The following is a 14,164-nucleotide window of genomic DNA, read 5'->3' as shown; positions in this document are numbered from 1 at the left end:
ACTTGGTTGTGCCACTTGTGTAAACCCTACTCACTCCTTCCAGGGGACCTTCGGTGGAGACTGGGCAGTTGTCCCGGCTGCTGGCTGCCTGCTGCCGGTCAAGTGACCTGAGAGCTGAAGCTGTGGGCTGCCACCAGACCCGCAGGAACGCTGCTGTTTAGCTGAGGGTGTCCTAGTTAAAAAACCTCCCAGCGAGGGAGCCTGAGTCATGATTCTATCTATCCAGTCCTTTTCCCTCACCACCCACCATGCAAAATGCCTTGGTTTTAAAAATAAAATGCATGAGTATTTTACAGCAGTCTCTCTCTCTCTGCTGCTTCTCATCCCCTTCACTGTGTTAAACCTGGATATAATGCCCAATAACCTGCTCCTTCTACCAGATCATCGTATCACAGCAGTTTCCTGATCCAGCAGTGGCTTTAAGAGTGTGAACCTAAATTGCCATCTTCAGCTGGGACTTGTGGTCTGAAAATTTAGTGCAGATTTATTTGCTGTTCTTGGGAGAGCAGCAGCGACCCACTCATTCTGCGGCTGAAGAGTTTATAGCAAAACGGTAGTGCCACAGAGCATTGGCAACGGGTGAGCCTGGAAGCAGGACCAGGGTCCCATCCCTGCGCTCTGACTGTCCCTCCAGGGACTCGCTTCTAATCATGTAAAATGAAGTGCTGTGCTTTCCTCTTGGACAGAGATTTCAGAGCACTTAAAAAAAAAAAAAAAAGTCAAGCAATGCTAAATATGGTTATATTTGCTTGTAGGTTCCTGCTGGGGGCAAAGAGCGTCAAAAATAGAAAGCAGGAGCTTGAGCTCAGACCAGCTGAAACTGAGCTCAAGCTGGAGCCTGGCTGGTGAGCTGGAGAGCAAAGCCCTTGTTCCCAACCTCAGCACCAGGTAACCCTCCTCTTCCTTGGCATTTGTTCCCAACTGTGGAAGCAGCAACCCAAAATAAGAAAGTGAAAATAAACATTCCTGTTTTTTTTTTCATGCAAAAAGTTTTAATGGTAACACAGTAGCTTCCACGGGATGGAATACCGCACGCATTGGGCGCTGAAAGCTTTACCAAGGCCTGTGTTTCCCACTTGGTGACCCCCACCACGCTAGCCAGCTAATTTGGTAGTGCACGCATGCTGCAACTCAGTTCTGCCAAGTTCTGCCACTTACACTTCCAGGGTATAAGGTGCCATAATCCATTTGGCTCTAATTAATTTAATTAACCTACAGGCTACAGATCTAAACATTAGTGCTATAAACTTAGATGAATAAACTTCTGAAAACTTAAAATGTTTTTAAACCATTGTTTTTCAGTTACAGAAATATAAAATAAATATCTTGAAGATTAATACAAAACAGAAAACTAATATCTTTTTGTTTATTGACTTCTCTCTTCTCCCTAATAGTATGTTAAACTGAAAAAACCTTTTTAAAAAATGAACTTCACATCATGGAAAAAATATTAAGCATCACTGAATTTGTACAAGTGTCTCCGAACGATAAACTAAATGTATGTATTTTATTTATTCCTCCTACCCATCACCAAATAAGAGAAGATTATATATCCTACTGTTTCTAAGCATATACATGTAAAAATAGTAACTTCTATTTTCTCATTTATAGTAACATGGCTGTAACATTTCATTATAATGTTTCTTGGGCTCAGTGCAGAAAGAAGACAACAAAATTCCCTGGTCTGTTATGCAGGGGATCAAGGTGAATGGTGATCCCTACTGACTTTAAAACTTACTTGGGTTGGAACTTTGGTATAAATAGATCTTTTTTCCACTTTTATTACACATATAGTCTTCACCAGCCTGACCACCGCTGGGTGTCTTGTGTGCCAGCCCACAGAGCGGTTTCTGATCCATCACAACTTTCTGTTTGAAACAGGTACAAAGTGATCAGTTTGTGCAAGCTCTCACTGACCTCACTGGTCAGTCCCCATTGCTTCACCTGGACAGGTTTGGGTTCTAAACACTGATTTTTTTTGAATATTTTGAAATGTTACTTTTTAAGTGGGGGAGATACTGAGACTTAAGGCAAAAAAACCTGATAAACTTGAAGTTTATAGCTATTGTTACACTTAAAACATGTAGTTGTACAAATGAACTGCAATAACTATTGGACAATGAATAAACCTCCTAAAATGATGACAGATGTACACATAAGCTTGCACATTCCTGGGCTGCGCCAGTGTTTCCAACTTAAATGTTTTGTGGCCAATATTTGCATTCCTCTTTGCTAGAGCTAGGGATGGAAGAGGGATGGGGCGACGGGCCTCCTGCTGCTCCCAGGCTGTGCTGTGGCTGAGGGAGGGCTTGGAGGCTCCGCAGCAGCAAAGCTGTCTGCAGGCTGGAAGAGCTGCAGGGGCTGGGGGGCTCTTCAGTAAAGACTGCCTATTCTCTTAGATTTTTTTTCTCAAGCTAATTTCTTGGTTTTTCTGAATCTAGAGGAGATGTTTGGTCTTTTAACAGTTCTTGTTTTGCTTTGGTGGTTTATGAAAAATTAAACAGGATGAAGTCAGGAAATAAAACGCTTGGAAATAAGTGTTCATTAAAACACCTGGTGACTAAGAATATAGCATGGATTAGAAGTCTGGATGCACTACAACCTTAAAGGTGTTTTTCTAATGTTAGTTTTAGAAAATGGACCTTTACCAAGGGGAGAGTAGGGTTGTTGGGAGAGTGAAAGAAGCAAATATCTGGTGTCCCACACACTGTAGTCTTTCACTAGCTTATCAGGGTTGGGATACTTTTTTTCTAAAGCCTTGGGTTCTTGCAATCATGTGGTCATGTTAGGGAAAAAAAAAATCCCTTGACTTCATGTAAAAAGAGCCCTCGCGGCTGTAGGAAAAAACTCTTGAGAATGACCGTCAAAGGCTCAGTGACTGGGAGACAAATAGAAATGACAGCCAGGCGGGGGGGTCTGTCACAGTTACTGAGCTACCCCAAGCACTCCTCCTCTTTGTGGGTGTCTGGAGCTGCCTGTGCCTGAGTCCAGCCTGCGAAGCCTCGAGCCTGGCCATCCCCTGCTGCGGGCAATGCAGTTTCTGGTGGCACCCAACCAGATGTGATGCTAAATGCTTTGCATGACCATAGCATCCTCTAGTATGACTTGTGTTCTCTGGCCAAGGGATCATTACATCCTCTTTATCACGGAGCAGGGACTGATCCCAGGGGACTTTGGAGGGACGCCAGCCTGGCTATGGTTCTCAGGCTTCTAGGAGAGCTGTCTGCCACCGATGCAGCAGCCAGTTGCCATCTGAAATAGCCTTGCAGAATTCCCTCCTGAGACTGAACATCATCACTTCAGCTTTCTTTGTGGCAAGTGGTGCAAGTCCCCTTTGGGCCCAACACTCCAGCTCTTGAATCGACTGGCATGGGGGACTCCCCTGTGTCCTTCTCTGTGTCTGAGATGGGTTGCTTCTGGATGGGGCAGGGAGGCATCCTCCATGTGAAGGATGTGGAGAGAATTGGTTAATGTTATGTTTTCTTACCTCTGCTGCCTCTGCTCATAATTTATCAGGAAACATGACTGCAGTTCAAGCTTGGCAGGTAGGTTACTTACTGAAGCACTGCAAGGCTTCAGCTAGGCTAGACAAGCAATTAAAGCTGAGCTGATGAATGATCTGATTTGGGCTCCAATTCATTAACTAATCATAAGAAACAAGCAGATAGAAAACAAGCCCAATTCAAGAACTTGTGAGAGGTTCATTAATGGTCCCTCTGTCCCTGTGTGCTGCTTTATGCACTTTTCCAGAGCTCCTTTCCTGCGCTCTGCTGACAAATGCGATGCTCTGGGTGGTCAGAGCCCGGATCAGCCTGCCTGCACACCTTCAGCTGGGTAGGAAGAGAACAAAGTATTTTCATTATAGAAATACATTACACTGCAATACACTGCAATTGTATTTTGAGTTTCCTAATGTTGGGGTTTTTTTGCACTCTGTGCTTCATATGATGGTTTGTGGTAAAAGAGAAGACTGCAGACTTGGTGGTTCAGCAGGGCCAGGGCTCAGACCAGCCTCTCTGCACCATTGAGAGTGCAGAAGGGAGACATCCCTGGGGGTGAAAGGGGTGGCCTTCCTCCATGGGCCTTCCTGGCCAACTTGGGAATGACAAAACGGGGTCCCAATGCTGATGTCTAACCTCTCTTCACTGGGAAAATGGGCTGAAGAGAGTCTGGAGGGTGGGAAGACAGGAGGGAAGTTAAATTTATTTATAAAAAGAACAGAAACCCTTGAAAAGCTCACCCACCTCCATATAAAGCTACCACCCTCCTGCCAACATGTGATGCCTCCCTTTTCATTGCTACCCAATTAAAAAAAAAATTTAAAAAATTGGATGACAGCAGCCAGAAAGGGACAGGGGTTTGGAGCAGATCCTCGTAGAAGATACAGTATGCTTCAGGTGAGCAGGCCAGAGCTGAAACAAAAAATGCAAAGTTTGCTCATGCTTCAAGAACCCAGTGTGGTGATTCTGCTTGCAGAATAAAGGTGGTTAGAGTAATTGTTCCAGAACAGATGTTTTTAGTCTGGTGCACTTAGAGAATTGCTCCCCGACAGACCCAGTCGATATCTTCCCCAGCATGATCGGCTCCTCCATGTAGACAAGGGCCACTTGTTGGGCAATGTCTCACTCAGGGCTCATGACAAAGTTTCAGATTAGCTCCAGGTTTTGCTTTAGTCTGGGCTTTTGGAAGAAAAGGTCTGAGTTCTAGTCCCTCTTCCTTGGGACGTTCCTTGGTGAAATAACACAGTCCAGATGCTTCCTCCTAGGTGTTGCGAGGGGATGAGTGGAGAAGGTGAGGAGGACTTAGCAATTTTGCTCAGTGGGCTGCAGTTTGAAACCAGTGGGCAGGTATGTCTATGGGAACAAGAGGCTTATTAGGGCTGTTGCTTTAAATTACGTCTTGTTTTCAGTTCTCTCTCCCTACATATTTTGAATATATTTAGGGCACTTATCACCATAGCATCAAAGCACTGAAATATCCTGTGCAAGAAACTGAGACATCTGTCCCAAAATAGCTGCCTGCTCTTTTACCAAAGCACCAATTTCACTGTCAGTGCTTCCTTTCCCTGCCGTTACCCGTGACTGTGCATGTGTGTGCACAAGTGTCAGAGCTTTCTCTGCCCCCATCAGCCCAGTGCTGTCACTTGTTTTCATAACACAGTGGGTTAAGGGCCAAGTCCGGGAGAGATTTGTGGTGGTTTTTCGTGTATTTGTCTTAACGCTTCAGTATCGTGTAATGGGCTGAACGGTTTCTCAGGCTTCCCTGGGTGCATGGGTGCTGTGAAACCTTATTGGTGTTTATCTTGATAGGAGAGGATAAGAGGATGGGTTTGTTCCATGAAAGGCAATATTCTGAACTGATAATGTGAGTGGTATCCGGCTGTTGTGAGCCCAGATGTGCAGAAGGACTTTATGGCTTGTTAAGTCTTAAGGCATGCTGAGCACCTTTGGCTTTTCCTGATGTTCTTAGTGTCCCCTGAAGCTCAGTGCATCTGATAAATCTGGCCAAAGGAGGTGCTGTCTTTCCTTGTATCTGGGCTTTGGTGGCAGGATCGAGGCATGAGAAATGGAGCTGCAGTCACTTCTGTCTGTTGCTTTCTGAGCTTTTCATTTTGCAGTCCCAAATTGAGCTTCAGATTCTTCCTTGCTGCCTGGCCTTGCATATCTGCCTCTTGTGGGAAAACCTGCCCCACTTGTACATTAAATTTACAAGGTGACTTACTTCAACGTGCATCTGTCTGAAGTCCCCAGTGAGTTACGGTTCGTTGTTTTCTTTTTGCCCCTCATCTTCAAATGCTTCTCTGCATGCAGATTGCACTGAGCTCCCTCCTGAGCGTTGGCAGTTGTTGATGTGCTCCCTGGTCTGGAGGAATGCTCCTTCTGAGCTCCTGACGAAACTGGCACCGGGGTCTTGCAGGCCAGGGTTAATTGCCGATAACAAGGGAAGATCTTTGATCCAAGCTGCCGCAGAGCCCCTGGCTCATTATCTTGTTCCTGGCTCTCTGGGGACACTGAGCTCTGCTGGGGCCAGGGGGCTGGCGGCTGCCTCTCGCTGTAGAGCATAAAAGCTCGGGATCGGCATTAACTGCCATGTGTGCGCAGGGATCGGCCGTCCCCCTCCCCGGGGCACAGCCCAGCCTGCTCCCAGCTGTATCACCCTGCTCAGTGAGCCTTGGACCTTGGCTCTTTTATATTGGCATGAGATGAGGACACTGGTTTTGGGGGGCAGTAAAACGCAGGAGTTCCCCTTCCTTCCCTACACACACTGTCCCTGCCAAGTATTCAGCTGGGCTTCACGTTTCCTACTGCTCCTTCTCTGCCAGCATTTCCATCTGCATAATTAATTCTTGTGTAGCTCCAACCACCCATGCCACTGTCTTCTATGAGTCTCATGAGAGGTCAGCTGTTGAAATGCATTAGATGCTTCATCGGTGGATTACAGATCGGGTCATACCGTGCTGTCTGTCCTCTTGTTAGCATGCAGTAAGTGATCACATCTGGAGCCAGGCGTGAGCAGGCAGCCCCTCCTTCCCCTCCAAACCAATACTATAAATTACTACCTGTGCTGGTTCTGGATGCACCTAGTGCAATTCTATTTATTTCTGAATGTGCTTGGGAAAAGTGGAGGTGTTCTTGGTTATAGAGCCAACTTATAAGGTTTTCTGGTTTAGTTTTAAAGGAATGAGAGGAGTCTTAAGCAAAGAGCTGGTATGTCCTCTCTGAGATGTTCAACTGTCTTTGAGGTGGCGTTGCTGAGAGTCATGTTCACCCTCTTATTTGCAGCTTGAACCACCTTTTATATCTGGGCAAACTGCACATTTTCAGTTTGTCAGGATTTTTCTGCAGGAGCTTAAATAGTGACAGATAGCACAAGGTGAAGAATTTATCTGTGCCATTGCTGGTTTCTGTGCTACTGAAAATCCCTGCAGGCAGATGCCAGCTTCCTGCTCCACAAAGAAAGAGTCTGAAAGAGTAAAAGAACAGGGGCTGTAGACTAGTAAATTATTTTATCCATTCCCTTTTAGTTCCAGAAGAAAATGTCCTTCTCTGAGGCTGTGCCAGTGCCTCGGAGAGTTTCCGTTGACCAGTGGAGTTAATTTCATGGGTTTTGTATGCAATTAACCAAGGATGTGATTTTACAGCAGTTTTGGATGAAGCACAGCTACCGCTGTTAGGAGATCTAGCGGTCGGTGGTTGTGGCTAGGATGGGAATTGCTGGTCTATAAACCAGCAATAAAAACAAAGTATGAAAAACAAAAGCTGTTGTGCATGGGTTTGCTGGAGAGCGGTCCCAGCTGGCGAGCTGGGCACAGCTCTCTGACTCTGCCTGCTTTTCCGTGGATTCACAGGAGGATGCTTGAAATGGGGTCAGCTGAAAACTGGAGCTGGTGCTGCTGTGGCAGAGGGGTGGTCTGTGGCACGGTGAATGCTGAATTCTGCTTTCTGTTACATAGACAATGTTTCATGCATCTTAATGTAGACTTTATCCTAAGTGGAATTCACGGGTTTTTTACAAAAGCAATATCTGAATTGGTGGGCAGTGGGAAGGAGTTGGAGTGAGCTCATGGACTGCTAGGAGGTAGCTGACAGGTAATTAGAGGAAACCAAGCAATGAGGAGAAGCAAGATTCAATACCCCTGTCTGCAGAGTCTAAGTGACTGCGGTAATGGCATGTCCCTTTCCATTGTCTCTTTCCTCTCCAAATCACCTTTTAAACTGTATTCTGTGTTAAAACTCCTGGAGTAAAACCAAACAGAAAAGCAAGAAAGCAACTAACCTAACAAAAAAATCTGAGTGAACCCCTCTCAAAAGGCAACACGAACCGTCAGCTAGGAACTGACTGATTCTGATTTATGGTTTCTTTATCCTGCAGAAGCAGGAAGGTAATGAACCAGTGTTTTGATCTCTGTGGGCTCTCCTGCAGCAGTGAGATCAAAACAAGCTTAACTATTTCTGATACCTGCACGCTTTCTTCCCCCTCCCGCTCCTCCTCCAGTACCTTACAGGCAGCCTTACACGATGCCAAAGAATGTCAGTTTTGCGGATGCCACAAACCCGCTTCACGTCTCCTGGTGCTCGCAGCAGCCCTACGGCAGCGGGGCTCCTCCAGCTGTGCTTGGCACGGCAGGGGCCAGGACAGGACTCCACTGTGCAGGGAGAGATGCTGTCCTGTCCTGTCCCGTCCCGCTCCCTCAGGAGCAACCCCATTTCTCTGCAAGCTTCAGACTTGCAGGTCCTGAGGGTGCCGGCAGTGGGTAGGTGTGGGGACGTGGGGAATAGCTGCCCCTCGCCGCAGGAGCGGGAGCGGTAGATGTGGCAGGCTGGTGCGGGGTCCGGGGTGCTCGCCCCTCGCAGGAGGGAGGAGAGGAGCAGGCGCGTGAAGGAAAGCAAGTGGAGGAGTTACCCTGTCAGTTTGCAGAAACGCTGCTGTAGTTCTTCTTGACAGGGAAGGTCAGCTGCCCGGAGAGGTCCAGTGACAGCGCCTTCGGGTGCAGTGCCCGTCGCTGGTGCAGGGGGCTGGAGCTGGTCCTGGGTGAGTACAGCACCGCCAGCTCGGGGCCTGGCAGGCTGGCTTCTGGCAGGAGAGCCTCTGCTGCGGCCGCCGGCTCCGTCCTGCTGCGTGGCAGGCTCGGGGAGGGCTGCAGGCTGTGCCGCTTGGGCGGCGGGGGGCTGTGGTTCTGGAACCTCACCGTCTTCACTTGCTGCAACGAGAAGGGGACCAGAGTCACGGTGGGAAAAGCGGCCACCCGCCCTCCTTGCTGTGATCTGCCCTGGAGAACCGGGGAGGGTGAGCTGAGGGGGCGGCTGGCTCTTTCCCGGGGGGCAGAGGATGCCTGCGGAGAGTCCCGGCGTGATGTGCAGCTGACAGCGGGTGGGAGAGAGCACCAGGGAACGGCACAGCACGGTGCGGCAGTGCCATCAGCTGTCACGGAGACCTGGGAGAGTTGGTCCGGAGCCATCGCCCGAGTTAGCGGGAGAGAGTGGAGGGGAAGAGCAGGTGGCAGGAGGACACGAGGAGGGAGGGTGGCCTGTCCTGCTGTGCCCCTCACGGAGAGCCTCCGGTTTCTCTCCAGCTGATGATGATCTTAGTGGGAGCTCTGAGGTCGGTTGGGCTTTCAGGGGCTTGTGGAGCAATTTATTCTTTGGGTGCCATGGGAAGGGAAAGCTGTCGCTAGGGCAATTTGCAGAACATTTTTATCTTTATGAAATTTCCCTCTGGCTGCCAGAGGGGAAAGAAATTTCTCTTCCAAATGGCTCACCCAAAGCAACGCGAGGGAGATGGCGGGGAGCTCTGTAGAGAGCAGCCTGACATAAGGTCTAACACGGAGGTCTGTGGCGTTTGCTCATTTGCTCCCAAACTCTCAGGGACCTTGGTGGGATTCTTGCCTGGTTAAAGACATCAGAAAAGTCTCAAGATCTGACAGAGACTGAACATTGGTTTACGTGGAAAGAGACCCTGCAGCATCTTGCCTTTCTAAAGGGCTTAATCTGAACGCAGCATTGGCAACACAAATAGCTGATTTCTTAACGCAGGTACCAATCCCAGTGATTTCTGTCAGAAGAAAACCTGGTGAGAATGGAGCGAAGCCCTCAAGGGATTTGGCCCCGGCCAACAGTGGGCTGACAGTGAATGCCAGTCCCAAGAGGACTGGGGGACCCTCGGAAGCAGCAGGTAACCGCTGGCCGTACCTTTTCGGTGCTGTTGCGGGAGGTGTCTGGTTTCACCAGGATGGATGGTGGGGCTGATGCAGGCGGCTTTGGAGCTGCCTCACTCTTTGCCAGAGGGTCTTTGGCATCCAGGATCACCGAGCTGCACACAGAGGGAGTTCTGCTTTCCTCTCCTCTGACCACAAGTGCCGGTGAAGCGTCATGGGAGAAGTTTGGCCTCGTTCCTGCCTCGGCCATGCCAGCTCCAGGAGGGATGCTGTGTGGCTGGGGGCTGACATGCTGATAAAGCTGAAGCTGCTGAGGTCTCATCGCAGCCGTGGGAGGACGCCTGAGGGAGCCAGCAACCTGCACGGGGGTCCCTGCCTGCCCCGGCCTCTGCAGAGATCCATCTGGGGAGCAAGAACCATTTGAAAAGAAGTCAGTCAGCCGGAATACAAAATGGTAGAGACGAAGCAAAGAGGCAGAAGTGAGCAGCGATTACAGCCCTGCACTAACAGCCCTGTTCACAGGGATGCTGTGGGGTCATAGCTCCCAGGGATTGCCACGCATCTACCCCCATGCACGAGCACTGGTGTGCAGTAACGCTGCCTGCCTTCATAGCCTCTCCTCTGCGGGCAGCTGCTCCGCTGGCAAGGCCAACAAGCTGAAACCCTCAATCCTCCTGTATTTGCACAACAACTCATGCCACAGAAATTCTTCTGTTTTGGATAGGACCGATCTGGTTTTTGAAAGCTTGCCCTGCTGTCTCCTAGACTGTAAATACTCTTGGTGCAAACGCTGAAACGCATTAACCCCAAATATCAGGTTGCACAGCCTCAGCGTGACAACGGTTGGGATTTTCCTGCCCAGCTGCCAGGCTGAGGAGTCGTGGCACCACTGCTCTGCTCGGCTGGCTGCCTGGGGGAAGCACTGTGATGAGTGGGTAGGACCAGGCGCAGCCGCACCGGGAAGGGGTGAGGGGGGTAACCGTGTTGGGTGACATGTCTGCCACCAGCATGTGCTGCAGGGGAGCAGAAATCACCCCCATGAGCAGAAAACCTCCCCTGGGAGCCCCTAGGGAACACCTCTGGTGATGGGGTCCTCAAGGGGCCCGGGGAGCTCCCTGCGCCCTCCCCACGGTTTCTTTGCCAGGAGGAGCCCTGTGCCGGAGCCCGGCCGTCAGCCCTCGCCGTCCCGTGCTCTTTGTTGTTGCTGTTTGGCTGCTCCATCCCATAGCTGCTTTCCCATCTGTGGCGCGGGAAGTCACACGCTTTATTTCTTCTGCAGTTTCTCGCTGTTTGCAAGATTGATTTTTCTTTTTTTTTTTTTTTTTAACAGAGCCACCACAGGGGAATGAGTCCTTTACAGTAAAACAACTCTTAAGATAAATCCAATTTCAAGTCTAAAACCACTGACAATGGCCCTTGCAAACATGCCTCCCCCCTGCCAGGGGCACTGCCTGCCTCCAGCAGCAGCTCCGCCTGCGAGCGCTGGGAGAACACCACTTAGTTGCCCAAATACACTTGGAAATGTATTCCAAAACAGCATGTATGGGCTGAAGATAAATGTTGCCAGCCTTGTTGGAAAGAATATAACCAACTGAGCTCTGCATAAACCTTCACAAAGGGTTTTTCTGTGCCGAGTCAAAAAACTGAGGATTACTAAAATAATCACAGCTGGGGAAAGCCAGTGGTGTGGGACTCCGGGCTCCTCTGCCAGCCTTGCGGGAGGTGTTCACTAAGGCTCCCTCTCCCTGCCCTCCGTCCTTGGGAGGGGTATTTCCTACAGCCCTGGGCATGTGTGAATGAGAAGCACGTTTTGGATCTTTGCGGAGGAGGAGAAGAAAAATAGAGCTGAAATGGAGGTTTTTTCCCCTCTAGCTCTCTGCTATATCAAGGCTTTTGACTTCATGATTTCACTGGGTAACTCCTGCTTCTTTTTTACTTTGTGAAGTATCCTTTCTCACCTTCAGGCTATTCCTGATTTTATGCATCTGAGATATTTCCAAGCTGAGTATTTTTTTCTCCTGAAATAGAAGTTACTCTATTCTTTTGATCATCCTCCTGCATACTTTTCCTGATTTTACTATATTCTTTTTGAGTTACCAGAAATATGTGTTCAGGATATGAGTTAACCAGAACTCCCCAGTGGCACAGCTGAGTTTTACTCTCTTGTTCTGAGTTCCTTTCCTAATAATTCCTAATAATACTCTAAATGAACCTTTTTAAAAATTGCTTCTGAGCATGGAGTTGGAGCTCTCTGAGCTGTCTGTGATGATTCCAAAACCTCTCTTCAGAGTGACAAAAGCTAATTTAGGGCCCAAGGTTGTGTGTGTAGAATTAGGGCTTATTTCTCCCCATATCTGTGTATTGACATTTCAGCTACTGTTTTGGTGCCCTTTTGCTGGCTGGTGTAGATTTCAAAGGTTGGATTTGCTGATTCACATTTTCCAAGATCACTGCAGAAGTCCCTTACAGAGACTCATAATACTGTCTTGGTACAGTTCATGTTTACCTTGCTGGAGTTTGTATTTCATTCTCTTTGTTTGCTACATAAGGACACTTTTACTTCTAATGGCCTACCTTACTCTACTGTTTAAATGTTTTTGGTTAACCAGTGCATGCTGAGCCACATTCCTGTGCCTGTTGAGGACACGGTCATCAGCTGCTTCCCCAGAAGCCAGCCGTGCCATGCTCCAGTGCGGTGTGGTGCCAGTCGGTACAGGGGAGCCAGCTGGCATCGCCCCAGCGCTTCGTTTCTGCCTTTGCAGGGGATTAACCCCCCATGGCATTTCAGCCCCCTCCCCTGCCAGCCTAGAGGGTTAATCCACAGAGGTCTGGGCAGACTTTTGCTATGCTCAATCTAGTAAATCGAATTTTCCTTCATGTGCGGCCGCTTGCCCAGTGGCAGGATAACACTGCCTGTCCTTGGCACTGCAGCCCAGCTGCCAGGAGTCAGACCCCTTGGAAAGACCCTTCCCAGGAGCCTGTTTCACAAAGGGGGGTGCAGGTGGGCGACAGCACGGTCACTCCGTGTCTGCAAACCCGGCGTGTCAGCCAGGGCCGCCTGCCCCCCCGCCCCAGCTCTCCCGTGGGTGAGAGGAGATGCTGTGAGTGCCCCAGGGAACGGACGGTCTCTGCTCGCGTAGTGCTCATCGCGTAGTGCTCATCGCGAAGTGCTCATCGCGAAGTGCTCATCGCGAAGTGCTCAGCCTGACGCAGGAGCCCAGCCCTGGTGGGGACCACTCGGGAGAGCTGCCGTTCTCCGGGCAATGTTCACTTCTTTTTTACAGCTCTGGTGCTAATTGCGGGCAGCCAGTATGGTTTGGGGGGGATGCATCTGGCTTCTCCCTCCCATAGACACCCCCCCGAAGCACTTACTCTTCCTCGTACTGCCACGTCCACGCCGCAGTGATGCCTGTCCCGAGGCCGCTGCAACCGCGTTCCTCCCAGGCGAGGTGATGGGCACGGGCAGCAGCGCCGGTTTAAAGGGTCTGCTTTGTCTCGGGCCGTTTTCTGAGATGCTCCCTTGGGAGGAGAGTGAGGAGGTTGATAGTGTCCATGAGGCGTACAGGGAAGGCATCTTTGAGTCAGAAAGATTAGATTTCCTGTTTGAAATGGAAAAGAAAGTAAGCTGAGACTAGACTTATGGTTTTGTAAGGAAAGCAGGAGTTTGCCCAAAAGGGAACTTAATGGTTTTAATGGGCCTGTACTGCTCCCAAGTCAGGGCTTTGGTGGGAAATGCTATGGATGATACAGTTAGTTCAGGTTTCTGATTCCATTATAACAAGGGCTTTCATCTTCCTGCACCTGCTTTATAAGAAACTATTCCCAAACAGGGTTAGGATTCATTACAGTAACCCCATGGCATTGCAAAAGGGACCTCCAGCCACCAGCCCTCCCCCTGTAATTTGCCCAGGCATGCTCCCTCCATCATGTAGAGCTGGGGTTTGTCCTGCTCCCTGTGTGCTGAACAAAGCAGGGGCTGCTCTGGCTCCTCCAACACTGTTCTCCAAGTGCAGCTGCTGGTGTCTGTTATCCACGGTGGTCGGGCACAGGCAGGGACCACCACGCTCCTGCATCTGCTGAAGCTTTACAGTGCCTACGGTGCCACGGGGCAGCACGTCCCATTCATGGTCTGAATGGCTCCTCTTCCTCCTTGTGTCTGGGTGACCTGAGAATCCCACGCAACGCGACCGGACTGGTTTTGTTTGGATGCAAAAGCAAGCTTGTATAGCCTACCCCTTCCCTGCACGGGAGCGTGCTGGATGGCACCATCGCCGGAGCTGGAAGAGGCACCTCTCAGCGCAGGGGCAGGGCAGGTCCGGAGGACCGGGCAGAGGCAGCGTTTGTGCTCCTGTCGCCTGGCTCTAGCTTCCCCCTGCTGTTTGGGCAGCTCTCCCGTGTACAGCAGCTACCTTGGATTATCTTCCTCCCCTCCCTCCCCTAGAGAGGTCATCTTCGTACTTTCACCTGAAGCCACCGAATTGCCAAAAAACCTGTCAACATTCCCCACCA

The 14,164-nt window shown here is 49.8% G+C and overlaps 1 protein-coding gene across 1 annotated transcript in view; it reads right to left on the bottom strand.

Annotated features, from left to right (window-relative positions):
• Positions 1-724: 724 nt before the first annotated feature.
• The window catches only part of SH3RF2 (SH3 domain containing ring finger 2), a 50,413-nt gene continuing 36,973 nt past the window's right edge, over positions 725-14,164 (bottom strand). Inside the window, 3 exon segments of the mRNA XM_069773122.1 lie at positions 725-8,701; positions 9,690-10,057; positions 13,028-13,254. Of these exon segments, the coding sequence (XP_069629223.1) occupies positions 8,408-8,701; positions 9,690-10,057; positions 13,028-13,254 (889 nt within the window). The 3' untranslated portion in view covers positions 725-8,407.

This window comes from Haliaeetus albicilla, chromosome 27 (assembly GCF_947461875.1).
Source record: "Haliaeetus albicilla chromosome 27, bHalAlb1.1, whole genome shotgun sequence".
NCBI lineage: Eukaryota > Metazoa > Chordata > Aves > Accipitriformes > Accipitridae > Haliaeetus > Haliaeetus albicilla.
Note: the sequence above shows the minus strand (reverse complement) of the source record. Positions and strands in the feature narration are given on the sequence as shown.